Source organism: Ambystoma mexicanum, chromosome 1p, assembly GCF_040938575.1.
Source record: "Ambystoma mexicanum isolate Mex_15411 chromosome 1p, UKY_AmexF1_1, whole genome shotgun sequence".
Classification (NCBI taxonomy): domain Eukaryota; kingdom Metazoa; phylum Chordata; class Amphibia; order Caudata; family Ambystomatidae; genus Ambystoma; species Ambystoma mexicanum.
The window spans coordinates 707,413,970-707,439,370 of record NC_090921.1 but is presented as its reverse complement, the minus strand read 5'-3'; the positions used below and the strand labels follow the sequence as shown (position 1 = coordinate 707,439,370).

Below are 25,401 nucleotides of genomic sequence, written 5' to 3'. Positions count from 1 at the left end.
ACTGAAATTATGCAGTACAGCCCCACAACCACATACACTGGACAGACACTAGAAGCTAAAACATTTAATTGAACAACAACCATCCTCACTAGCAAGGACGATGTGGAGACTATGGGGATGGGAGCACACCTGCCTCCCAAGCCAGTCACAAATGTTAAGCAATATCCTGTTAAGACCACCACATTTGTCTCCACTGTACCACATAAAAACTGCTTTGTGGTCCGCTTTCCAAATGTCAGTGTGTGAAATTGCACTTCGAGAGGGATACAACGTGGTATGGATAGAAGCAGCTAATTTGTAAATCAGCAGCCCTTCACATTTTGCCCTAAGTGTTTTAGGTGTAGCTACCTTATTGGGTTGTCCATGAAATTATTAACTTAGTGGAAGAAACAACCGAAAGTTATTTGAGGCAAAATTACTTTGGTTTTGACTCCTGCAGACATTTCTGCAGACATTTCTGGCAGCCTGCTCCGCTCCACCCCTTTACTTGTAGGCGGCACACCTTGCCGTGTGCCGCCGACTCCTCCAGCCCTCTGCGACGCTGGTTCCCTTCACTTGCGTGCATGAGAACAGGCACTGCATGTTCCTTTAAAAAATATTTTACAAACGTTATCCTATCGGGAGCGGGGGGGGGGGGGGGGGGGAACAACCCTGCAAATACAGCTCCCCTTGTTCACTCTAATGGCACCGAATGGCATATCTGATCGCAATTCGGTCAAATATACCATTTTTGTTTTTTTAATTTGACAATTTCTACAGATTCCACCTTATTGAAGTGGCAAATATGACAATGCATCTATGAGTCAAAATGTCTAACCAGCTACAGAAACACTAAAATGTTTATTAAGGTTAAAGGGCTGAAATAATATAAAAGCCGCCAGACTAGATCCACTTCAAAATGAATAATGAAATCAAGTGAAATACAAAACAAAAAATAGTTAAAAAATGATGGAATATCCTTTATGGGACAGGGTGCCTCCAATGGACTATAAACGAAATGTAAGAGCAGAAAAGTACGCTTTACGAATACGGTTTCACACAAGCGCTACAAGAGTCCCGGATGAGCTGAACTCAGGCGGTGCCTCACAAATAATTGTATTGCAGTAGTCATTTATATAGCCTCAACGTGCACGGTGTTAAGAATGCCCTGAGGGAATGAAGTCCAGGTATGGGAAAGTTCGAGGAGGCTTGTGTATGTGCATTTGGCCAGGATTAGGACATAGAAGGGCTAGATAGGCTCCCGTAAACTACCCAAGAGGTCAGGCATGTGGATGGTTGCTGAGGGAGATCACGACTGAGTGCTAGTGCAGGAGACCCCGATATGCACCCAGCAAGACTGAAATTTGTGTAGTCTGGTGTTTCAGTGCTAAACAGATGTGACCAGCTACACCAAATTTGTCGTAGCTGCATTAAGTGGACGGATGGGTAGCGGTGCCTGTGGCAGGTGTCCACCGAAGTAGGTGTCCACCGAAGTGGTGTGTTCATACATACCTTAAGCTCAGATGGAGCTTACTTTTGATGTCTGTCATTGAGTCTTCAGTGGGGAAGAAAGGTCAGCTACTTTCGTTGACTTTTCTAGGCGCAACAAGTCCACATCTGCAATAGACTTGCAGTCCTACGGGATCAACAGGCTACCATAGAGACTAGGATAATGGGGTCCTCCAAGCGCAACAGACAGTTTTACCTCTATAGTCTCACTACATGTCTTCCAAGATCTACAGTCTACTAAGTGCAATATCAAGGAAATCTGCATATAACCAGTGCATATAGCCACTGCCTTGACCAAGCTAAAGCTACATCAGTCTTTATGTGAAACAGATTACCACAGCAATATGCAGTTATCACAAACATGTTGGTTTATGGTGACTTCTTTATTTGATTACTGGACACTGTCAAAATCACAAGCAAAGGCTGCGTTTAATTGCAATTTAAGGACTTTATGTCCCACCCGTAGCGGACTCACCTGCGATGGTCGATGCACTCCACTACTCTTCCAAAGGTGCCTTCCCCTAGGGTGCTGGCTATCTCATCTACAAAGGAAAAGACAGGAGCAAGAATGAGTCTCCCATCTCTGGAACTGCATGCAGCTATTCAAAGAGCAGGCGGAGAGGTCTGAACATGGCGAACGCTTAAATAAAAAAAGCACTCGCCGCGCGAAACTAAATAATAAAAATGTCACATGAGCAATGGGGACTGGGGTTGTCTGACGCAGAAGGCATAAACCATCTGCACATGTGGCTTGCTTTAAAAAATGTTTCCTGTACTTCAAGTAACAAGTCAAACAGTATAAAAAGGAGGACTTAAATAAAAAGGAGGAAATGGGAGAGGGTAGGTTTAAGAAAAACAAAAAATAAGAAAGAAACGAAAAAGAAAGGAGACAGGTCTGCAATTTTTGGGGGGATCTTAACTATAGAGCTAAATTATGTTACGATTTGGCTGTACATCTTTCTTGTAGCCAGTCGCCGATGCGATAGATCAGGTGGCCTTCAACGTCGTCTTCCACACTCTTGCCCCTTCTTGTGCTTTGTCGACTCCGCTGTTGCCATGTCATTCCAGGCAAATTCATCGCCATTCACCAGCCAATCAGATTTTTCAAACCAGCGCAGTAGCCAGCGTCACATTGGTTGGTTTGGACATTCACAATGTTGTTTGAGGTAGGAGGAGGGGTGCAGTAGATTCCAGGCCAATTCATACGGCACATAGGAATATATAACGATAGGGATATTGCAAGGGAACAGGTCAAGATACAGTACACTAACTCAGAAATCAAAAAAAAAAAATGAAAAAAACATTCTGCGTTGTTGCAAAGAAAAAAAGAAACCTACAGACCCACCCGTCCCAGTATAGTGGAGGGTTCAGAGCAGCTGGATCAAAAAGCAAAGCACCCATACCCTGGCATAAATACTACTATGAAAACAGTGCTTATGCTTTCCTTGAACAATTCAGAGACAGAAGGCTGCATTTCTTCAGTGATCAAGGGAGCTTCCATTGACACCTTTGGTCTCAGTAAAAAGACACGAACAACTGATGTCTTGCCAGACCACCATAAGGGACGACTGAGACATAGCAACATAATAGACGCTTCTATGTTGCATGATTGACTCATGCGTTTTGCTGAATGTTTAGTGTATAAAAGTATTTTTTTTTTTTTTAACTAGTCCACCATCAAGTCTAATGGAAAGGAGCACTGAAAAAATACAGCCTTACTCAGCACCAAACTAAACTGTACACTGAAGTCGACTACAGCAGTCTACATGGAATGTGAAGGGTGGGTGCCCTGTGGCTAATGAGAAGAATGGACTGTGGCTCCACTATTGACCATTGAGTCCCTGATGTGGCTTAACAGTGACAAAATGAACTTGCCTAGTAGCAGAAGACCATCCTAATCACCCCAGTGATCCACCAATATCCCAACAATATAGTTGGAAAAATAACCTACATTTTCAAATGCAACCCAATCAAACTAAACCGGCACACAACTAAGCCAAGTAGGAGCTCTTTGACAAGACCAAACTTCTAGGAACCTCAAAGCAAAAGAAAGTTGAATAGAATGCACAGAACCCATGTAAAAAAGTAAAATATTTTTTACATAATTTCATATTCATTCCCTGTAAAGTGTCCAGACTGCATTCAAAGACCACCGTAAGGCCTATTTTATTTATTTATTCATTCATTCATTTTTTAAGTAAAAGTTTGCATACATGCCTCTTAAGAAAAGGTGAGGCAAAGCAAGGCAACAGTCTAAGCTAGGCAGATATAGGACTCGATTCCCGTCACGATTGAGCAGAAAGCTCACACCAGCAAGTTCACCCTAACAAAATGTGTACAAGATGCCTTGACTTTCACCCTTCCAAATAACAGCGCAACCAGCCAGGACAATTAACATATGGCTAGTAAACCACTTTTTTAGATTTATGTACATTTCTTTGTTTAGTAGGTACACATGCAGTCATGACAACAGTTCCTGGGAGCATAAATATTGCCTGGAACAAAAATGTGAAAACGCCCCTCCCATTAAAGTAGTAAAAATATTTCTTAAGAATGGCTGCTACAAATAGATCACAGGAAAGGAAAACTCAAGAACATGGACCACAGACAGGCAAAGGCTACATCGGATAGATTAGGCATGAATGAGGCTTTGTTCTTGGCAAAGAGTACTCCATGGCTACCATGACATTCCTGAAATGAGCTTGAAATGCTGACAGCACCAATCGCCCCAATCTCACATCCTATGCTACAAAATATCCTTTTCATAATGACATGCAAAAATCTTATACTATAAACAAAAAAGAATGTCAACTTACCAAATCTTCATGAATCCTTAAATAGAAACAAATTGTGTGGGCTTGCCACGATTTACAAGAAAAGCAGAGTACTCACCGACGAAGACTGGCTACGTGACCTGGTTCGGCGTCGTCTTCGCCGTTGCTTACGCCGGCTGCTTTTGCAGCTCCTATAGCTGTTGTCCCGGGACCGCCTATAGTCGTAAGAGTGTCTGTAGTCTGCTTCGCTGTAAGCTTCGCCACGATCTCTGCTGTAGTCACACCGTCTGTGGTGGTCACAGTACCGTCTATCACATGGTCTTCGGTCCGAAGAACGTCTATCATAGCTAAACCAAGATACAGTAATTGAGGAGGGCTTCCAACAGAAAACTGACTGCTCTGCACAGTAAGCAATCATTCCCCAGGGCCAACATTATTAAGCTGTATAGACCACCTCAGGACAATAACCTGGTGAAGCGGTGGACTTTAATGAGGTTTCCAGGCCAACCCTGCTAAGGGTGTAGCCTATGTAGCCACTAACTCAATGCTCATGTAAACGAAAATAGGTTAAAATGGCATAAAGGGTGGATGAAAGTAATGCTGTTATAGGTCCATCTATAAAAACTGGTGGATTAGCATTGTCCACTTACTGGGAAAAATCCCCACTCCACCTTTGTGGAGTAGGTAGGGGTCTGTCCTGTCCAGATTTATATCTGTCTGGGGAGTCATTGTCTGGAGGTTCGCATGGGCAGGGCCAGAACAAAAAACGCTCACTGGAATTTGCTGCTGATGCGCTCCAACCTGCCGGTAGCCTAGGAAAGTGTCGTTCTTAACAATCTGCAGGCTTTACCAGTTTTGAGCCCAGAGACTTTCCAAGGACATATTAACATTCCACTTGTTATAATATAACCTAGATAAGATCTGTAAAAACTAGACAAAACAAATGTAGGGCTATATCCAGAACAAAGGATTAGCCTGGTACGTCAGGTCCTAATAATTTTTAATATTCCATGCAACACCACAGGAGAAGACTAAAATACTCCAAGAGGATCCCGTGCACAATCTACGATGCACTACTTCGCCAACCACAAATTCATTTTCCTCCGCTTCCAAAAGAACATGCATTTTAGTTTGTAGCAAGGCATCACGGAGGAAACGCTCAATTCTAGAAGTCAACGGGCAGAATTACTAGAACCAGAATGGATTCCGTTAAAGAATGTTCATTAAAAAAGTCTAAATTAGTTTGGGAGTATACCTCGATAAGTAGAAGGCAAAGTACCCTAGATAGTACAGTTTCAAAGAGAAAATAAGGAAGTTACACAGAACACTTCTTTGGTGTGGGATGCAATTTTGACAACCAATTCGTAGGGACGATGGACAGAAAGCAACAGGGGACATAATCAATGCGATTAAAACTACCCTCCCAACCCCCCCAAGATGGTAGTATTGTTCAAGATGAAAAAGCTGTACCGGTCTGAGATTTGTATGCACTGCAAACCATCTTCGTGCAGTTTACCACATATTTTGGAACTTAAATAGTAATTCATACCCCTGCACCACAGCTCAAAACTAAAAGGTGGTGGCCTGCTTCGCTCAATGCGTGGCCTCCTTCTTGAAGACAGACCTAGACGTGCCCGCCCTTACGTGGTTCAATGCCAGCTCAGTCATTGCTTTTGACTCGCCACTACCTGATAGATACAAGATCTCCCAGCCTCGTCCTTCCCGGGCTGGTGGGGGTTGAGCCCTAATCTTTCTTGAAAGGGTAACTTCCTCTCCCATACCCACCCAGCCTTACTCGTCACTCCTCTTTCGAAAGTCTTGTCTCTAAACTAAGGTTCTCTCACTGTTCCTCTCTCACCATTGCCACCATCTACAGACCCCCTGGACCATCTCCCTCTGAGTGTGCCGATTTCTCCTACACTCTTGGCCTCAATCCCTATAATCCTCCTCCAGGGTGATTTCAACATCCACCTCAACTCTACCATCTCCACTTCCTCCTCTTCAGGGACCTCTACTCTTAAATCTCACTCACTATTCTTCCCTCTGGCCCTACCCACTCCACTGGGCACACCCTTGACGCCATCATACATTCAGATCTTCTGCTCACAAATACCACCCCTCCCCCCCTGTCCTGGTCTGATCATTCCCTTCTCTTCCCACATGGGCCCTCTTGGCACCTTGACCAAGCCTCCCAGCACTGACACTGGTAGGATAGCTCAGTGGCGGTTACCAGTCATTTGGTCGAAAACCAAAGGATCGAATACCATTTGATCGACAGTCAAATGGTCGAAAAAAATGGTCTTTTTTTGGTTTTCTTTTAAGGGCCCCCCCCCCCAACCCTGTTTTCTTTATTAAAAATATTTAACCAACCAAAACCAAAAAAAATATATAAATAAATTAGACCTTTTTCCGACCATTTGACTGGACACCCTCACTGGTTCAAATCCCAGGTCCACACTTAATTAAGCACATTTTTATAACAATTATTTCACAGACATCCACCCAATAAAACTGAGCGTCTGCTTCGTTCACCCCCCCACTAACTCTCACATTGACTCCGCTCTTGACAATCTATCTCGCTGACTGACACTCTTGCCCCCGCCATGAAGATCGGACTGAAATCTGTCACTAGGCGTAATACTTGGTACAACGCCGACCGTGCTGCCCTTAAACGAAAGTGTAGAGCTGCAGAGTGAAGTGGCAAACCCTTAGACTCATCCTCTGACAAACTGGCCTGTCGCCTATTCCAAAGGAACTAGCGCCTCTATCCGCTCTAAGGAGAGGGCCCATTGCCCAGGCCTGCATCTCTTGACCCTACAACACGGCTTACCTCTTTAAGACCTGCAAGAAACAGGCCAATCCTTCTGCAGTCTACCTCTACTCCTCCTTCTCAGGCCCACTGCACTGGCCAACCATTTCTCTGCTAAAAGCCAGGATCTCTCCCTCCCTTACCTCCCTCCACCCGACTGACTGACCCACCTCCTTCTCTCCAGTCACTAGAGTTGTCTGCTCCAAGTCTCAGGAGGATAGCTCAGCGGCAACGCGCTTGCCTGGAAAGCAAGACTACACGGAGCAACACAGGTTCGATTCCCGGTTCCGTGCTTAGAAACCTCTGGTATTAAGCACGTTATAAATAACCTATCATATGCAAGTCTCACCCAAACAGGTCTCTCCCTGTCCTTCCAGAACGTTCAAGGACATCAGCTCCCTTGCTCCTACCCTCGCCGACTTCTGCAACCCCCCCCTTGTCTCTAGAGCCTTTCTTCCTCTCTCAAGCACTCCCCTGTGCGACCACTCCATAAAAAGCCATCCGATGACCCTTTGTGTCCAGCCACCTACCGTCCTATTTCCAGCACTCCCTTCCTTTTGAAACTCCTGGAGAAGTTGGTGTCTCCCCCCCCCCAATTGAACCAACATACTGAGCTCGTTGGTTGCCTTCATGACCATCAATCTGGATTTTGAGGCACAGAAACTGCTTTCTTGAACAGCAGTGTAGAGCTGCTTGCAAACACTGACTAACTCACCAGCTGTTCTCATTCTCCTTGACCTCTCCTCTGCGTTTGAAACGGTCAACCATGCCATCCTCAAAGCGGCTCCATAGTATCTTGGTCAGGCACCAAATTTGTTGACCTCCTTCCTCTCTAACCACCCCCTTCGCAGGTCAGCCTCGATTCCTCCCTGCTCCATTGCTATATCCACCTGTGCCATTCCGCAGGGCACCATGCTTTCACCCTGGTTTTTCAACATCTATCTCGCTCCGCTTGCTCACCGATCTCCACCTTCTCTCCTCATTTCCAATTTTACACAAATGACAGCCAACTCTTCTTCAAACGTCCCGCGTCATCTCTTCCCACCCCTTCTATAATCACTGACTGCCTTGCCGCCATCCAGTCCTGGTGCGCCAGCAATGATCTCTGCCTCAATGCTAGCAAGACAGTCAGTTCATATTGGGACCCCTGTTCCCATCTTCCCCTCCACACTGTCATCTTCGACTCATCGCCCTCCTTCACTCATATCAGGGACCTTGCCAAGAAGGTCCACTTTCCTCCTCAAAGGCATTCTCCCTTTCCTCACCTTCCCCCAGAAGCTCAATGTCTCCCTAGCTCTGGTTCTCTACAGACCGACTGCAACAGCCTCTTCCAAAATCCGCCTCATCTCTTCGCCCCCACAACTAATCCAGAATAGGGCTGCGCGATTTAGCCTTGTCCTCAATCCCAGGGACCGTATCTCACCAGCCCTAAAATATCTCCATTGGCTCCCGGTTGCTGCGCAGATCAAATCCCTCTGCATCTTCCACATGGCTGTATGGGGCCCGATGCCATGCTACCTGCAACTCACTCTCACTAAATACTCTCCTAGCTCCCACAGCTCCAACTCTCTGCTGGTCAAGCAGTTCTCCAAGCGGCGAGCTGGTGGCAGGTCCCTCTCTTCAACCAGCTGCTTCCTCTGGGACAGCCTCCCCCTTCATCTTGAACCGGACCTCCTCAAGTGTCGTAAACATCTCGAGACCCTACTCTTCTCTGCCTTCTCTCTCCCCCGCCTTCCTTCGCTCTCCCCCGCCTTCCTTCGCTCTCCCCCGCCTTCCTTCGCTCTCCCCAGCCTTCCTTCGCTCTCCCCCGCCTTCCTTCTCTCCCCCATCCCTGCTAAGTCGCTGTGATTGGATGGCCAGTCTTCGGGGGGTCCCCGACCTCTCCCCAATCTTTCAGCATCCTTACCCTGCACTTTCCTTCAGGCGCCAAACTGCACCACCACAGGCCTACACTTATTGAAAATCCTACATCAGGCTCCCCTGGCACTTCTCCACTGGTCACTGTTGTATCGTGCCTGAGTGTGTTTGTAATTGAGTCTGCCTAGTCTGGTCATGTGCTCAGTGATGTCATGCAAGCATCGATTGGAATGTTGATGTAGGAGTGAGAATGATGTGGTGTGTGTTCTGTAACTGGTCAGTCGGACCCTCCCTCCCTGGGTGATGGTGCCGGTGATTTATTGTCTTATACTTTGTCTTGTCCTGAAATATGTAACCTAAGGAACTGAAGTAAACTCATTAAGAAGCTACATAAAGCAGCCTGGAGTGTGCTTTTATATTACAATCACTCTTCTTGCATCCCCTCTCCCCCAACCCCATATTTTCTTCCTCCCCTCCATGCACGATCCAAATCTCACAACGCCCAGTAGGACCACTATATCTATTGTCATTTGCTCCCTTCCCTCTTGCCTTGTGGTGCTTTGAAACACCTGATGTATAAGCGCCTCATAAATGCTAAATACATACTACTGACAATTGTACTTTTCGCAACATTTCTTCATCCTCAGTCTACTTGCCTAAAGATTTTGCGTGATAGTAGGCAGCAATTCTGGATTAAGAAGGCAAGCAACAGCAATTTTCCTTTCTATAATAAAAAAACTCACCTCCTGGAACGGACATAGCTGTCTTCACGGCGGGGACGCCGGTCCCGGTCACTGCTGCTTGACCGAGACCTGCTTCTCCTCCTCTTATGCTTGCGACTTCTGTAACGCTCGCGATAGCTACCTCGGCTGCCACGCTCCGAAGAACGGTACCTTCTTGAGTGCGGCATCTGTAGAACAAACATGAGAGTGTAATTCGATCAAACCATATAGATGCACTCCAAAAACAAACAAAAGCAGAATATGGTACTGTAAAGTCGACCACACAAGGAAGGAGTTTCTTTTGCAGAAGAGGGCCTCAGCCAAAGGTCACTAGAAGGATCAACAGAATATGCAGCAATCAACGCCTGGAATTTCAGCTGGTTAGCACATAGTGGGAAGACACTAACATTACATATGCATGAGTCATGTAGCAGACAGCAGGGGGATCAATAATGTGAAAAAATGTTTAATACTTTATTTGGGGATGCATGCAGCGATTGGACAACTTAGAAACCTGAACTCCGGGGTATTCCCTCTCCCACCACCCCCTAAAAGTAACAAACCAGAATGACCACACCCAAATGTTTCTAAAATCAGTCTCTTCCTTGGTTTATTGCCACAGGTATCGGAGAGGGGGTTACGGCACCTTCCACTTGCATTGCAGGTTTAAGGGCATTTCACTTCTGCTCAAAAGCGTAGGTGCCGGCTTGCCAGGGTCCTGCAACCCACAACCAACTCTTGGATATTCGGCAAGGTACTCTAGAACTCCTGCATGATGGCACAGGGCTCAGCCAGGAGAAGCAGAATGACCACTCCCCATTGATATCAGAGCCTCTACGCTCCATAAAGTCTGTCTGGAACCTATCCAACACCCTTGGCATGCCTACAACCTAAACCTTTCTGCCCAGAGTAGCCCCCCCCCCGAACACCCCCCCCCCCACCACCACATCGAGCAGCTCTGCTGCGATAAAGGCCTGGTCTCCTAAATCACTGCCGTCATCCACTCTGAAATCACCACCGCTAGCCGCTGTTCTCTTCTACTGCCCCCCGCCACCTTGCTTTTACCACCCCAGTAGTACTTACCTTCACCCATTCAAGTCTCACCAACTCCTCCAACTTCCCCTTATCTACCACCACCACCATCGCCCATGCTAACTGTACCCCCCCCCCCCCACACACACACACCTTGTCTGTGGCTGTCACTTTCTCTCCTGCCACCTCCCTGAACATGAGACTCTTGCTCCAGCAATTCCCACCCAGCAACTGGGGCTGGATGTATTTCTAGTCTGTCTTCCACCTCTGTAGCGTGGGCAACTCTGCAACTCTGCCTCATTAATGGTGACGAGCGAGGGCTGGGATTATAGCTGGCTTCACCAAATGCACCTGGTGCCGATTAAGTCTCAGGGGTTTTCGGGACTAAGCACATTGTCAGATTTTAGAGTTATCGCTCTGATCCTGCCTCAAGATGCCTGCACAGAGCAGAAACCCCCTGCTTTCCTGGCCTACGATTTGAAAAGTGCAACAAGTCTTTTTTTTTTTAACACTTTAGATTTCACTGAATTGTCTGTTCTTGGGAAACCAGATCCACTGCATTCCAGGTAGAAGAAATTTATTTCAGGTAGAATACTGTGCCTTCGGCTTCAATCTGATACAATGCCTAATCCGAAAGTTGCTGACTTGGAACATATCAATAAGAGAGATTCATGCATTTTATTACCTACAAACATTTACGGATGATCAAGGTGAATCCACTAGGATACCAAGCAATAATTACAGAGGGTCCAGCTCAAGCAAGACCACCCCTCCCCCCCCCCACCCCCCCCATTTCCTTTATCCAGATCACGAGTTCTGTCCAGTATATCGGAATTGGGGACAGGACGGTTTATAGTAAAAATGTCGAAAACAAATGTTGAAAAGTGTGAAATGTTTTAACATTTTAATGCCCCCTCTCAACCCCCCCCCCATTTATTTTTTATAGCTAAACCCCAAAAAAAACATACAAATAAAAAACATTCAATATTTTTTCGGACATTTTTTTGTTTGACTTTTTTGCAGTCGCCATTATAACTGCACACCGGACAGGACCACCACATAAGGAACAAGGAACCCATTTGGCCACAAGCTCTAGGACCCTTGTGTTGGGGGTTGAGGGGGGAAGAAACACTCCATCGCACATGTTTGGGTGTCTCAGGGGACCTAGGTGCCATCTGTGCGGCATCTTGAAGTCAAAGCTCCATTGCTGCTGTATAGAGTTTACCCTGAAACATGACCCACCTTGCACATTTCCTCAGTAGTGTCCTTCACGGTCTGCTGGGCCAAGTAGTCTTTACATTTCTGCTTGCTAGCAACATCGGCCGTCACCGGGACCCTGTATAAGTTAGCCAGAATCCCCTTCCAGGAGAATGCATGGGCATAAGAGGTCGGGCCAACTGGTCCCTCCATTTAGCACCTACCAACATCCCTTTTAACCTTAAGTATTCAGACACTAATTACCTCTCGCCCCAGCATTTCAGACACGGCCTCCCAGAGAATCGTATAGCAAATAGCTATGCGACACGGCTTGTTTTATGCATTACCATATTTCCTTCCATTCTCTCCCCCCCCCCCCCCCCCCATCTATAGAACCTGGTCGTTTGTGGCTCAGGAGAGGAATAGAGGGGCTTTGCACATTGTGTTTTCTTGGGTATGGCTTTTACATGCCTTGGTTCACCATGAAAGTTGGACCACAGCCAAGGCATAGACAGACTTGCTGTTCTTAAGCACTTTGTGCACAAGCCTAGGGTTTTGTTAACCATGACAAATACATGAGGAAACCAAAAAAAGAGTATAGTTTTATTGCTCGCCTTTCAGGGAAGTTGTAAAAATTGGCAGAAACTAATTTCTGTCATACATCCCTTTCAAATGCTGGGGGTCTAGAAAGTAAGCAGAAGGGCTTTGTCACCCGTGTTTCCTTGGGAATGACTAAAACACGGCCCAGCACACCATGCAGAGAGTACATTCTAGACATTGCTCCAGGGGCGGGGTTGACAGGTGGGGGAGGGAGGGGCACCCGCCCTGGTGGGTCACAAACCCCACAAATTAAGAACAATACAACCGCTCAACAAGTACAGATGAGCGGCAAGTGCAGCCTCTGTCCCAGGGGCTCATAAGCTCTTTGTTGAGGAAAGGGGGTAGGGAGCAGAGGTGCGAGTTTCAGGAAATAAACAGCATGGAGGAGCATCCATGTTGTGTTAATTTCCTTTGTCTTTGGTGTTCAAATCGCCAATGCTGAGACAAGCACTGCGGCCTTACACCATAAATAGCTGTCGTTTAGAGAACTTGGGTGAGAGGAAAGGAGGGGAAATAAGGAAGTGAGAGGGAATGGTAATCAAGAGACAATTGGAAGGCGAGAATGTGTGAGGGTAAAGGAGGAAAGAAAAGGGCAAGAGAACAGGCGGGTTAGATAAGGCAGGATGAAAAGGAGGAAAAACAGGGTGACAATGGAAAATTGGAGGGAGAGAAAACAGGCAAGAGGCAGAAATGGCATGAGTGAAAAAGACCACAAGGACGGGCAAGGGGGTGGGACAAAAAAAAATTAGAAGGAAATACAACTAGGGACAGGAAAGCTAGAGGCTGAAAGCTGTAGTGAAAAACAACATAAGGAGGCAACATTTAAAAGAGTGAAAGAAAATATAGGAGGGAAAGAGCAAGAAAAGATAGTACAGGAAGAGAATGTGGAATGTGAGAAACTGGAATAAAGGACATTATGGAAGGGGAAAAGAGAAAGGAGAACAAAGCTAACATGAGGGAGTCAAGGGGAACACAGACCAAGACTGATAGAGCCAAGTGTTGGAATGAGTTGCAGAAAAACAATAGAATGCAAGAGAGGGGGCAAAATGCAAAGGAGACAAGAGACAGAAAAAGCAGGATGGAGAGAAGAAACAGCAGGCCAAGGAAAGAAAGGGAGAAAGTCACAAAAAGGGGGGGGGGGGAGAGGCAAATGTGCATGTGTAACAAGGAGAACGAAATGGCAGACTATGAGGGAATGAGAAAGACAAAGGCAAGAGTGCCAGAGTAACAGATAGCATGGCTGGAGAAGAGGGGGGAAGGGGAGAAATAGACAAGGAGGGAGTGACAATGAATTACAAATAAAATGCCAAGATAATGGAGAGGGGGTGTGCACAACTGGGTTTTTGATGCTATGATGGTCAGGCCAACCTAGGAAATGAGGCGTCGGCCATCCCTGCTGCCACATTGTTCCTCATTTGGAAAGTGCTACTCTTCTGTAAGAGCTACTCTTCTATTTTTACTACCAATGAACCAAATCACTAATATTGGCTTCAGTATGTATCAAGCGAAACATACACAAGTTTGAAGACCACTCGCCTATTGGAAGCATGCAGGTTTTCACAATCCTGTCCATTCAACTTTGTTTACTGCAGAGGGGACGGGGGACACGAGAGTGCACAAAGAGCGCACAGGAGGAGGATTTCTCAGACATTCATCTCTATTTGGAAATCGCCATTACAGACCAGCTCATATGCCAGGTTTAATAAAGAAAAATAGCAGCCCATTAATAGGAAGCAATCCAATCTTAATCTTGCAGTTTAAGGCCACATACCCCACCATTGTGCGTGTGACCTGCAGCTTTCATATGTTGGTCCGAGTGGTTCCTACTAACATGCTGTTGCAATAGCCCAACTTTAATAGAGACAGCAATCAATGCTCGACTAGCCTCAGAAATATGGGCGAATCTTGCCACAATAGATGAACATAGTAGGCACAGGAGAACGTGACAACCTTCACAGTTCTAACCATCACCTACTCCCTTCTCCACATATCCTCTCCCACTTGTGCCAGCTCGGTTAAATCACTGTAGCCGTTACAGTGTGGCACAAAACCTGTTCATAACCGGTTCTGTAGATTTCCTGCATTTCACCAATGTAAATTGTTCAGCTTTCTGGTCAATAGCCGTCCTTCCTCACAGCTGCTTTAAACTAAAACCATACGGGACAACTCCCTTCATGGGAGTACCTGGATTACGGTCCTCGCGTCACCATCTAAATCTGTGTTGACAAATGCTTGCTGGTGCTTTAGTCCAAGAAGCTCCTTGATCTGTGGCAATAAAATAGCACTCGTCATTAGAACACAGCACAAGCCGATCCCATCTTGCTACAACTTCCGTTTCAAACAGTGCTTCAAAACTCAACATGGTTTAAAATACAAGACCCTGCCAGAAATAAAAATACCAGAAGCTTGCGCAATTTACCAATCTTCACTGCATAAAAGGATTTCTACACTGAGGTGCATGAGGTGATCAACCATACTCACTCTTAGAAGGGGTCCAATCCTCGCCCCAGTTTTAATATCACAATCCCTTACTTTAGCATCTCATCTACTGCGTCATCCATAAATTTAAAAAAAATAAAATAAAAAAAGGCACACCCACTCTCCAGTCAATCTTATACCTGTATCCGCCCACAAAGCCAGTGGGAATTTAAAGGGCCGTCCAGTCACCACAATTGCATTTACCAAAAAGGTGAGTTTCCCACAGTACGGACATATTTAACATCTCCTGTGATTCATACACTTCCCACAGGGCAATGAAAAAAAGAGACAATCACAAGCTTCCTGGGACAACAAGGACATTGTTGCACTATCACACATCTTCCCTAGATAGTCAACCGCCTGAAGAGGTGGTCACTGATCAGCTGCAAAAGCATGTGGGAGAGAATGCAGTGCAAGACTGACAAAAATCATATTCTGCATCCAGCACCGACTGCCTAGCCTAGTTAGCTTACAGTTACCAGAAGCTACATTTGGCTCCCTAAAGAAGAATTATCACAGATTCAATAGTATGGATCATACAAACACTGCATCTCTTATTGAAATTAGATTTACAGTGTGATGGGTACTCGCTCCGGGTAACCCAGTGGTAGCTCTTGCCTACTGAGTAATGCCTAAGACCCAGGAGCTGGTTTGAGCTTCTGCTCATCGAATGGCTGAACCGTATTCTTAGATTGCTAAAATGGTCAGAGCCCATCCACTTAGAATGAATAGCAACAAAACACCTAGGCAAAGATAAAAAGTTAGAAATAGCAAACATATGGTCCAAACATACACTTGTAAAAATAAAGGGTTTATTTAAGTACACGTCAGCCCAGATAAATCTTGGAGGAAATAAGTACCATCATAGATCATATAAAACGCATTATAAAAACAATACTATGCTTTCAAGTACACAGACCAACGCATAGACATTTAAAAACAATATTTCTAGTTAAGTCGGACCATATCAAACACGTTTAGTATAGGGCACACCTATTCATGGGAAGTAACACCATTAGTTACTTTCAGATTACTTAACAGTAATTCAAGGGTAGTAGACCCTCTCAGTTATGCAGTGACACTTAAGAAATCACATAATCAACCAACCATGTTATCAGGATACTTTTCTGAAGAGTGGAACACAGATTCGAGGAGCAATATATACCTTTACCCATTATTCAGGATAACACACAGTTATACTAGGCGAGTAAGACATTTGGGTGGAATACAAGAATTACAGTTTCTTTTCAGCTCAGTGGAACAGTCCATGATAAATGACACTAATTTAGGATGCGCCAGGGAGAGCAAGGTCAGCTACACCTACAGAACACTTTCAAAGAATAGCACAGAGCTATTCTAGGCAGGTAAAACCCAATGTTGTAATATACTATTACAGTTGCTTTTCAGATCAGTGGAACACAGACTGAGAGGAGCATTTACTCCTAGAATGGCACAAGTAAAACCTATATACTTTTTAAAGGAGCCATCAGCAACTTAAAGTTTTGTATAGACCTAAGACAAGCATCTGTATAAAGGACCAGGGAAAGCAAAACCCAATGTTACACGTTATGAATGACTCCATGTTATTCTAGGTAGGTAAAACCTAAGGCAGACTTATTCTAAAAAGGCTAGTTAGGGGAAGCAAGACCCAGTTGGGAAACGCGCACCGATTCTCTGAAAGAAATAGTAAAGGGAAGCCTACAGCATTGCATTTGGGAAAGAGGCATACAAAATGAGAGATATATATATCTATCAGAATGGCACAACCCACATTAAGGTAATTAAGAACTTATTCGACTGCTCACTCTCAGAGTTACCGTTACCAACTAAGTACTTTTCAAACACTGGTTACACTTTTCAAAACAGAATCCTTTACTTATCCAGTCCTTCCCTAGTCTATTGCACAAGTTCACTCAGAGGCAGAAGAGGGTCCCTAGCGGTCTAGGTGCAAGCTGTAGGCAGGGTGAGATCGGGTTCTGTTGCAAACAAAAGTCAAGTGTTCCGGTGGAAAAAATTTCAAACAAGTAAGTAGTTCATTTTAAAGTCAGTAAGGGTGCAGGGACTTCAGAGAAGACACACTAGGAGGATTCCAGCAGTGGGCCTGGGTGAACTGGATGAGGGGACTCCCAATCACAGGAAACACCCCAAAAGCTTTACAGAATCAGGGTCTTCGTTTTTGGAGTCCCCATGTTGCTTGGAAGGAGGGGTAACAGGCTACAGTTACAAAGCAGACTCTCCAGTCGCTAGAAATCGCCCCAGCCGCATTTCATCTTCCTTTTAGGATTTGGTTCCAGTGGTCAACTTGTCAGCAGGTTCAGAGTTTTTATCAGGAACTACAGCACAACCCCTGCATTCTCTGCCTCCATTTTACAGAAAGGGGCAGCCTGGCTGTCTAAAAGGACAGCCAGCCAGCCCCCCCCCGTCCAACCCCCACTGGGAGTTTGATCCCCTTCAGGCAGGGAGGAAGACAAAGGGCTGCAGAGTTTTGGACTACTCCCTCGCTTCCTGCCTCTCCAGACCCCCTGGAGCCAGGGCAGGGAATCTAAAGGATTCCCACTGAAGACAGCCACCAAGGTCGTTCCGGCATATAATGGCGGGTGAAGAACTCAAACAGCAAGCACATAAGAAATGGCAAAAAAAGAAGGGGCCCACCGTTTTAGAAAAATTGTGCCCTTTCTCTGCATTACTGAAGTTGAACTAACATACTGCGAGTAATAAAGACAAAGTTGTAAAGGTAAAACGACTGCCACCAGCCAAGGAAACTTGCAATGATAACGGAATGTTACCAGGCAAGTAAGAAAGGGGATACATTGTATACCCCCAGCACTCTACATTTTATATAGTGAGCCAGCGCACCACACCTTATGTGGAGTGAGAAACTCACTCTTTACTACTTGGGAACTGTAGTTCACCCAAGTTCATGAAAGAGAAACAGGTGAGCCCATAAGGGCAACCCAGCCTAAGCCCAAAAGTTGAAGAAAAACATGACATAAAAAAGGTAACTCATAAAAAAAGCAAAAGACTAGGTGAGGGAGAAAGAGATTACCTTTCACCTAGGCACAAGGTAAATTAGTTACCTAGTCAAAGCAAAAAAGTTCTGTGGGTGACACAGGTCAGGAAGATTAGCACTGATACAATCTTACCTAACAGGGACCGCACTACATCCAACTCTTCCAAAACACCTTCCTTCCCGAGCCTTTCACTCAGCCACCTCTAACTCACCAAGAGGAGTGGGCGGGTAGATCTCCCTCTCCTCTGCAGGTGCCTCCTCCCTGCCCCTCAGATATAGCTGGTATGTTGATGGAGGGGTGTTGGGGGGGAGGGGGGAGGGCACGGGTGTAGCCTTTTGTTGAACTCTTGTATGTGCTACTGGGGCAGGTCATGTCTGCTTAGATTGCCCTCAGGATGGCAATGGGAGGGGTGATGGGTTGCCAATATGCTGGTTTATTTGTGTGATGGGGGGTAAGCAGCTTACTACGGTAATTACCTGGGATATTTGTGGACTGACTAACAAAGGAATTTTGTTTGATTGTGAATCGGGCCAAACAATATCAGGCGTATGTGCTGTGCCTGCAGAAAACACACTTACCCAAAGGAGGTATGCTCCCTGGGGCCTCCAGTGGGGGATAGATTCCATAGGTATAATTCATCTTATTCTTCCCATTCCAGTGGGGTCGCAAAGCATGTTCATGGGTCCCCGAATTTTCAACTGTACAATTGGGTTGCGGAGGGACGGACGCCGCCCTCGTCTGGCAGGGGAATGTCTGGGCAGGCAGCTCTTACTTGTTAACATCTATGCCCCAAATGTTGATACCCCAGAATTCTTTCATATGTGTGCGACCTACATTCATAAATTCCCCACTTATGAAGGAAACTAATATTGCTATAACTCAGGCGGCTCTTCCCAGGGCTGGGGTAGCGTGGAGGGTTATAGCGGAGTACCACAGTCTTGTGGCTATATGGCAGCATCTCCATTCCTCAGCGAGGGAGAATTCATTCTAGTCAGGAGTGCACAACAGTGCATCCAGAGTTGACTAGGTCATGGCCACGACAAACCTCGCCAGGTTGGCATAGACAGCCAGAATATTGCCACGGACAGTCGCCATCACTCCCCGGTGGTTGTGGAATTGGCCGAGTCAAGAGATTTCCCCACTTCAGTGGCATTTTTGGGCTGGTGCCCTTGAAGCCTCAGTGTTCCGGGATGAAATGGCACAGGACATATAGATCTTATGCGGGTTCAGTCCCCGATGGGGAAACCATTCATGTCTCTATACAGGGCTGCTGCATCTCCAAGGAACAGGGGGGTGTTGGAAGTCCTTGCGTAGGCCTATTGCATTTGGGGGGTGGGGGGATAAGGGGAGCAGAGACAGGTGGGGAGCAGAATGAGATTAGGACTAATTGTGGATGGTGGTCACCGCAGCACGGCCATGTAAAGGGACTTGGCAAACATGGTCCGACTTTCCCCTCTTCCTATCTGGGATCCCCTCGATGCTAGGATGCCAACGAGTACAGTCTCGTAGGGCCAGCTTAGCATTCCACCTCCGCCAGTTCCAAGTCGAAACTCGGAACGGTGACGCCGGCAGCACGATAGCACAAAAATCAAAGCTGGTCTGCCACAGGATGTTTCCAGGACACTTCTGAAGGCTTCCCTTGGCAGGGCACTGAGCAAATATCAGGAATACATGGTCCCTTCACTCCAAGGGTCGCAGCTGCTTGGCAGGACTGCTAAAGGTCACGAGCAAGACCGGGCTCCTTTAGGACTGCAGCAGAAGTTGGTCGCCAGGCCTCCTCCAGTCAGGTCTCAGGTTTCTTTACAGGTCTCGCAGCTGGATAGGCTTCTTGGCTCCTTCTGGTTTTTCCAAGATCTCTGAACAATGGGTGCAGGGGTCGTCTTATACTAAAAGCCACGCAGGACCAGACCACACACATCAATGGTGGGATCATTCATGCATACCACTCAGACACACTGAAACCAGTTTGTGGATTGGGACCAGACAATCCCAGCCTGCATCCTGCCAGCAAAGAACACAGCCCTTCAGTAGCCCGCCAAAAGCTTCTGCTCTCCCGGGGACCGTCAGTCCTAATGATTTTCCTGGCCTCTCAGGTGGGAAGAAGGCTAAAGTACAAGATGACAAAAGGACAAGCAAAGAAATCTTGGGGCACAGCCATGTTTGACCGGTAGTTACAGTTAGTAGCCAAACAGGTAAACGAGGCAAAGCTAAAACACCCCCAAAAGTGGGAAAAGGTTACTGCTGCCACCAGTTTATCCTTATAGCACAACTAGAGTAACCAAAAACCCTCAGAGTGCATGTACCCCATTGTACTGCAGTGTAAGCTGTACTGTACAATGATAAAAAGTTAACACAAGTGATAAAATGTTTCCCAGTACTGACAGACTGAAGGACATGTCAGTTTCCCCCCCCATGACATATGAGCAAAAGCCAGTGCAGTGAAGCTTAAGGCTTTGGCTTCACTGCACTGTAAAAGGCGCAGGTCAGATTCAAATATAAGAGCAAAAGGTTTGGGGGTTCCATAAAGATGGAAGGAAAGGTGCAGTAAAGAGTAATTTTTCCTAACGCTCCCCACTTACGCAGTATGTATGCACACTATTTCCTCTGGAGTGCTGCCGGAGTCTACGAGGACGGCATTGATGAGACTATTGTTAAAACCAGACAAAGTCCGCATCAATGCGTCTCCTATAGGTCCTTATCCTTAATAAATATGGTTAACAAGATTATTGTGAAGTTGCTCGCTGATCGGCTTCTCCCACATATGCAAGCTCTGGTCCTCCCGGATCAGGCAGGGTTATCCCCAGGAGATCCACTCAGAATAATGAGCGACCCCTATTCACATTGATGCATAATGTGGATGACGGAGTCCCCATAGGGGTAGCGGCATTGGATGCCGAAAAAGCCTTCAAATGTCAAAGGTTCCCAAGGCCTTCTGTGTGCAAGGTTGGGTCTAACGTATATTCACTGGATTAAGATACTGTATGCAGCTCCTCTGGCTAGGGTGTTCACCAACCAGACGCGGTCTGTCTGCATTATCCCTATTAGGGGCACTAGACAGGGATGTCCGGTAGCCCCCATTTTGTTCACCTTAGCGATCAAACCCTTGGCCTATAATATAAGGGAATATCATGCCCAGTTATGGGTCAAAATCTAATGCTCGACCATATCCTGATGAAATGCATGTCAAAAAATACTAAAAATAACCTGCAGCCTCTGGTACAAGAGATTGTGCTATGCGGATTACACTGGGCAAAATATAAATTGGTCAAAGTCCAAGTGCTGCCCTTAAATCTCCAGCCTGCACCGCAGGTGTCATCAGGGAGGGGTTCAGATGGTGCCCTAAGGGCATACGGTATCTGGGTGTCCACTCCCCGGACCATGCTTTATGTAGATAATTATATAGTGGCACTGGAACATCTGGGGTGGAGGCACGGATTCTCCTCCCACCGTCACAGGCCGCGAGGATTTCTCTGGCTAAAATTGTAATAGTCCAAGTAATTATATTTTTTACAATGTCCCGGCCATGGGCAATAAGACTGATGGTGAGGTTGGTGATAGAACAGGCTGAGGTCTCCCTTGATTCACTGAACCTCCCGTACGAAGAAGGGGGTCTGGAATACCCAGATCAGTTTGCATATTACCTAGCGGCATAACTGGTGGTGGCAACCATCACCAGAGTTCCCACATGCCAGGCTGAAGAGGGCAACGGCATGGCCGTATGACCTGAAAGATATCATGGGGGAGGAAGAAAACAGTAGTGAGGCCCAGCCGGTGGATGTCAACACGCTGAGCACAGGATCAGGTAAGAACGGAACAAGGGGCGTGAAAGGTGGTACTATTCTGAGTTTGCCATCTAGTTTACAAGCCTCACTTTGAAAGGCTGGGAATTCCCACTCTAGGAGACTTTGTACATGATGGTAATGGTTTCCCATGGGAATGTACTCAAAAGGTAGGTGGCCTGGAATGCAGCAACATTACTTCTCTACTTCCGCTTGAGGGAGATGGTCCATGTTTTCTAGAGGTCCAATTTGTAGTCAATCCACCTGAACACACCAAGACAGTGTCTTCATTATACAAACGGATGGAACGCTTAATATACAAACTCATTAAGGCGAGAGGTTTGGTGGGTCACACTATGTTCAGAGCAAAGTGGGAGCCATCCCTGGGGAAGGTCCAATCTGATACACAATGGAAGCAGATCTGTATGCTACCCCTAAATAAGGAGGTACCGATTAATACACTTCAAGTGTCTACACCAGATATACTATGCCCTGGCCCAATCGAAGCGTTATTACCCCAGTGCGCAAGATTCACTAGATGTGTGGTCAACACTCCAGACTTTATGCATGTAGCCTGGGAATGTGTGCATATATTGTCCTTCTGGGAACTGATACAGATTATGGGTGAGATGCTTCCCAACTGCCCCCACAGCTCCCCTGAGGCCTGGCTCCTGGCTATGTTTGATACCCCTGCTAAGGCAGACAGGAAACTGCTGGCTGGCCTCCACAGTGGCAAAGATTTGGGGCCCCTATGGTGCATGACTGGGTGACGTGTTTTACCTCGTTTGCTACCATGTTGCCGAGCCGGAGCAGACAACTGGACTTTTGGTCCCCTCTGCGCTCTTATTTATGCAGAGACCATCCAAATTTTGACACAGAGGGGAGTATCTAACAGACTGGCAAAGAAGTGTCTGACCGGATGAGGACGCTGGAACTGTTGGGGCAAGGGGTAGGGACACATTGTGTGCACTGGGAGGGTGGACGGAGTGGGGAAATGGGAAAACTATGTTCTAACGATCTCGGCTGCCACATTGAGTAAGGGATACGTTTTGCAGGGTGATGGCGGGCTAGGTTCAGGGAGGATTTGGCAATCATGATTATCACTATGGCAATGCAATCATGTTTTATTTTTGGATGAACCGTGCTCTTCTGGGGGAGTGAGGTATGGATCCAGGTTGGTTTTTTCATTGTGTGTGGGTACAGTATCAAAACTCAAAGAAAGTTTTTTTAAAAAAAATGTAATCTGCCTGCAGCCTTTACGAGTCAACAAGACCTCAACCTTTTTGCCAAGTGTTTCTCTTTTTTTTTTTTTTTTTAAATAAAGCCATTCTACCCGGTTGCTATGCCAAGTGTTTTAGTTCAAGTTTGTCACTGACAAATGTTAATGCACTCTGTGCTTCCATACTTCAATTCAACATGCCACCAAGTCTATGCCAATGGTTTCTCCCCAACACACAATAAATATTTGTGTGGGGTGAAGTCTTAGAAAGTTTGCTGAACAGGGCAATTCACATTTATTATTTCACCTTAAGTAACCAAGGCTAATCCAGACGTGGGCTTCCTCCGCCCCTGTGATTCCAGAGGGAGGCACCTGCAGAGGAATGAGATCCACCACCCAGTCTCTGCTTGGAGAAGCGACTCACCCGCTGCAGAGAATTTGGAGGTAGACGAGCGGAGGGCTCTGGAAGGAATAATCTACCTCGGAAGAGAGTGTCGGAGATAGCCCAGGCCCAGCCCCAGAAGGCCTTGTGGACAACGCAGAGGGTCTTTAACTTGATCCTTGCAGCCAGTGGAGCGATTTCAAAGCTGGAGAGTTGCAGTTCCTGGGCTTAAACCAAGAATAAGTCCTGTGGTCCCGTTTTGGATGAGCCACGGAGAGTAATTCACGATTTAGTCATACAGTTACACCAATAAAAGCCTAAGAAATATAAAAAGCCACGAGGGTATGGTCCAATAACTGGTGGCAACATCCTACGGAGTCAAACATGATGAATGTATTTAGCAACAAAATATATGTCGTTCATTATAAACAGTGGAGCTGCATAAGTGGTTAGCTTCCATAATGGTTTTAAATACATGCTTCCCTAAACAGTGGCATCAAGTACATTTTTCAGTAGTCGCTATTAACACGCAGAAAAGCAAAACATTGATAAGTTGACTCGGATCCAGGTCACGCATCGGGCATGTTTCAGAATTGCAACCCATCCAGCCACGAGGGAAGGTTGCAACCTGAAGGGTACCAGTCTCGAACTCCAACAATAAGGTGCGCGTGGGCTGTAGTTATTCGGTCCAAATATCTATCTCTCCACCTAGGACTGATTTCGAGGTGAAGTAAGCCAGCCCCACTTTCAAGTTTAGGCATGTAGTTATAAAATGTTCCTGATGTCACGTTTGGCAATCAGCTTTAACATCTCATGTTATGCTACGAGGCAGGTTGTACGGGTTCTGCTATATTCGGTCCAAACCTGCCAGTTTAAGTTTTTGCCTTACATGTTAATAGACATTTGTACCGCACACTATCACCACCGCAGTGGTCCCCTGGCGCTCTGAAAGAGGAACGGAGGGCGAGTTAGTGAGAGGAAGCTGGAAAAGTGCAAGAAAGCAGTGATGTGCTGTTGGCGGCCTCAGCCCGGTGTTTCCGTTGGCTGGGCCTGGGGTGTTTGCGGCCGGTAGTCGTCGTGTACGGTTGTGCGAGTCTGTTTTTTGTTTGTTTCAGTGTAGTGAAGTTTGTGCGGTTTGTTGTGCTGTAGGTTTGTGGTGGTGTTTGGTTTGGAGTTTGAGAGGTGTGTGCAAAGGGGGAAATTGTTAGTGGAATTGATTAGTTGACATTTCTATCTTGAATTGAGGCGCTGGGTTTGCGGAATCTCCCCAGATGGGGTGTGGGAGCATTTCTGCACATCTGTCCTGATCTGGGCTTGTCATGTATTCACGGTCCCTTTTACATCAGGCCTCCACTTCCATCATAACCTTACCTGTCTTCCTTTCCCACTCATATGGCAGGTCCTTACCAATGGTGGGCGATTTCAGTCCAAATCCTAGATGAAAGGAGGAATCTTGCAACCATTCGACGGATCATTGATGGGGCCAAGACCCCTACGAAGACATGCCGCCCACAAGAACAGAGGAAAACATTTGCAGCTGACCAGCATAGCCTCCAGCCAAGTCCCAGTGAAGCCCTGCTCCTCTGTTCTGATTCGACCCTTGCACTGGTTGAACCTGCCCTGAGCCTTGCTCGAGGATCCATGCCGGCTGAGCTTTCAGAAGTGTCCCTGGAACAGCCGGTGTACTGGCCAGCTCGCTCCTGGGCTAACTTGCTGCACCAGCTGCCACTCTGAGTTCAGCCTTGGAACTTCACTGATCTTCAGCCGGTGACACAAGACACCTTCCCCTGCAGCCGTCCCAACCGAAGAGAAGCAGTGCAAGGCCTGCACCACTGCTCTTGCTATGAGGATCGCTTGTTGCCACCAGATTGTGGCAACCACCGCTGCAACCCACCTTTTGTGTATTGAAGGTCCCGAGGTTGCCTGCTCATTGGAGGAGGTCTTCCTCATGTGCCAAGGTTGCCCAGCTGGCTAGCCGTCAGAACCGCCTCACCAGAGCCTGGTACCATGGTATAGCTGGATCCCAAAACCAGAAGGGACCTATGCACCAACA

The 25,401-nt window shown here is 46.5% G+C and overlaps 1 protein-coding gene across 6 annotated transcripts in view; it reads right to left on the bottom strand.

Moving 5' to 3' along the window:
* Positions 1 to 25,401, bottom strand: part of CLK2 (CDC like kinase 2) — a 167,071-nt gene that overhangs the window by 117,078 nt on the left and 24,592 nt on the right. For 5 of the 6 annotated variants that reach the window (XR_011304148.1, XR_011304149.1, XR_011304150.1 and 2 more), the window contains exons 2-5: positions 9,672 to 9,838; positions 4,381 to 4,609; positions 2,443 to 2,536; positions 1,964 to 2,030 (exon numbers count right to left, since the gene is read on the bottom strand). Coding sequence is in view for 2 of the 6 variants with exons in the window: in XM_069650096.1 (XP_069506197.1) it covers positions 1,964 to 2,030; positions 2,443 to 2,536; positions 4,381 to 4,609; positions 9,672 to 9,838 (557 nt within the window). In the remaining 4 variants the exon portion in view is untranslated. The remainder of the gene's footprint in view (positions 1 to 1,963; positions 2,031 to 2,442; positions 2,537 to 4,380; positions 4,610 to 9,671; positions 9,839 to 25,401) is intronic. The other variant, XM_069650104.1, reaches the window with a different exon arrangement.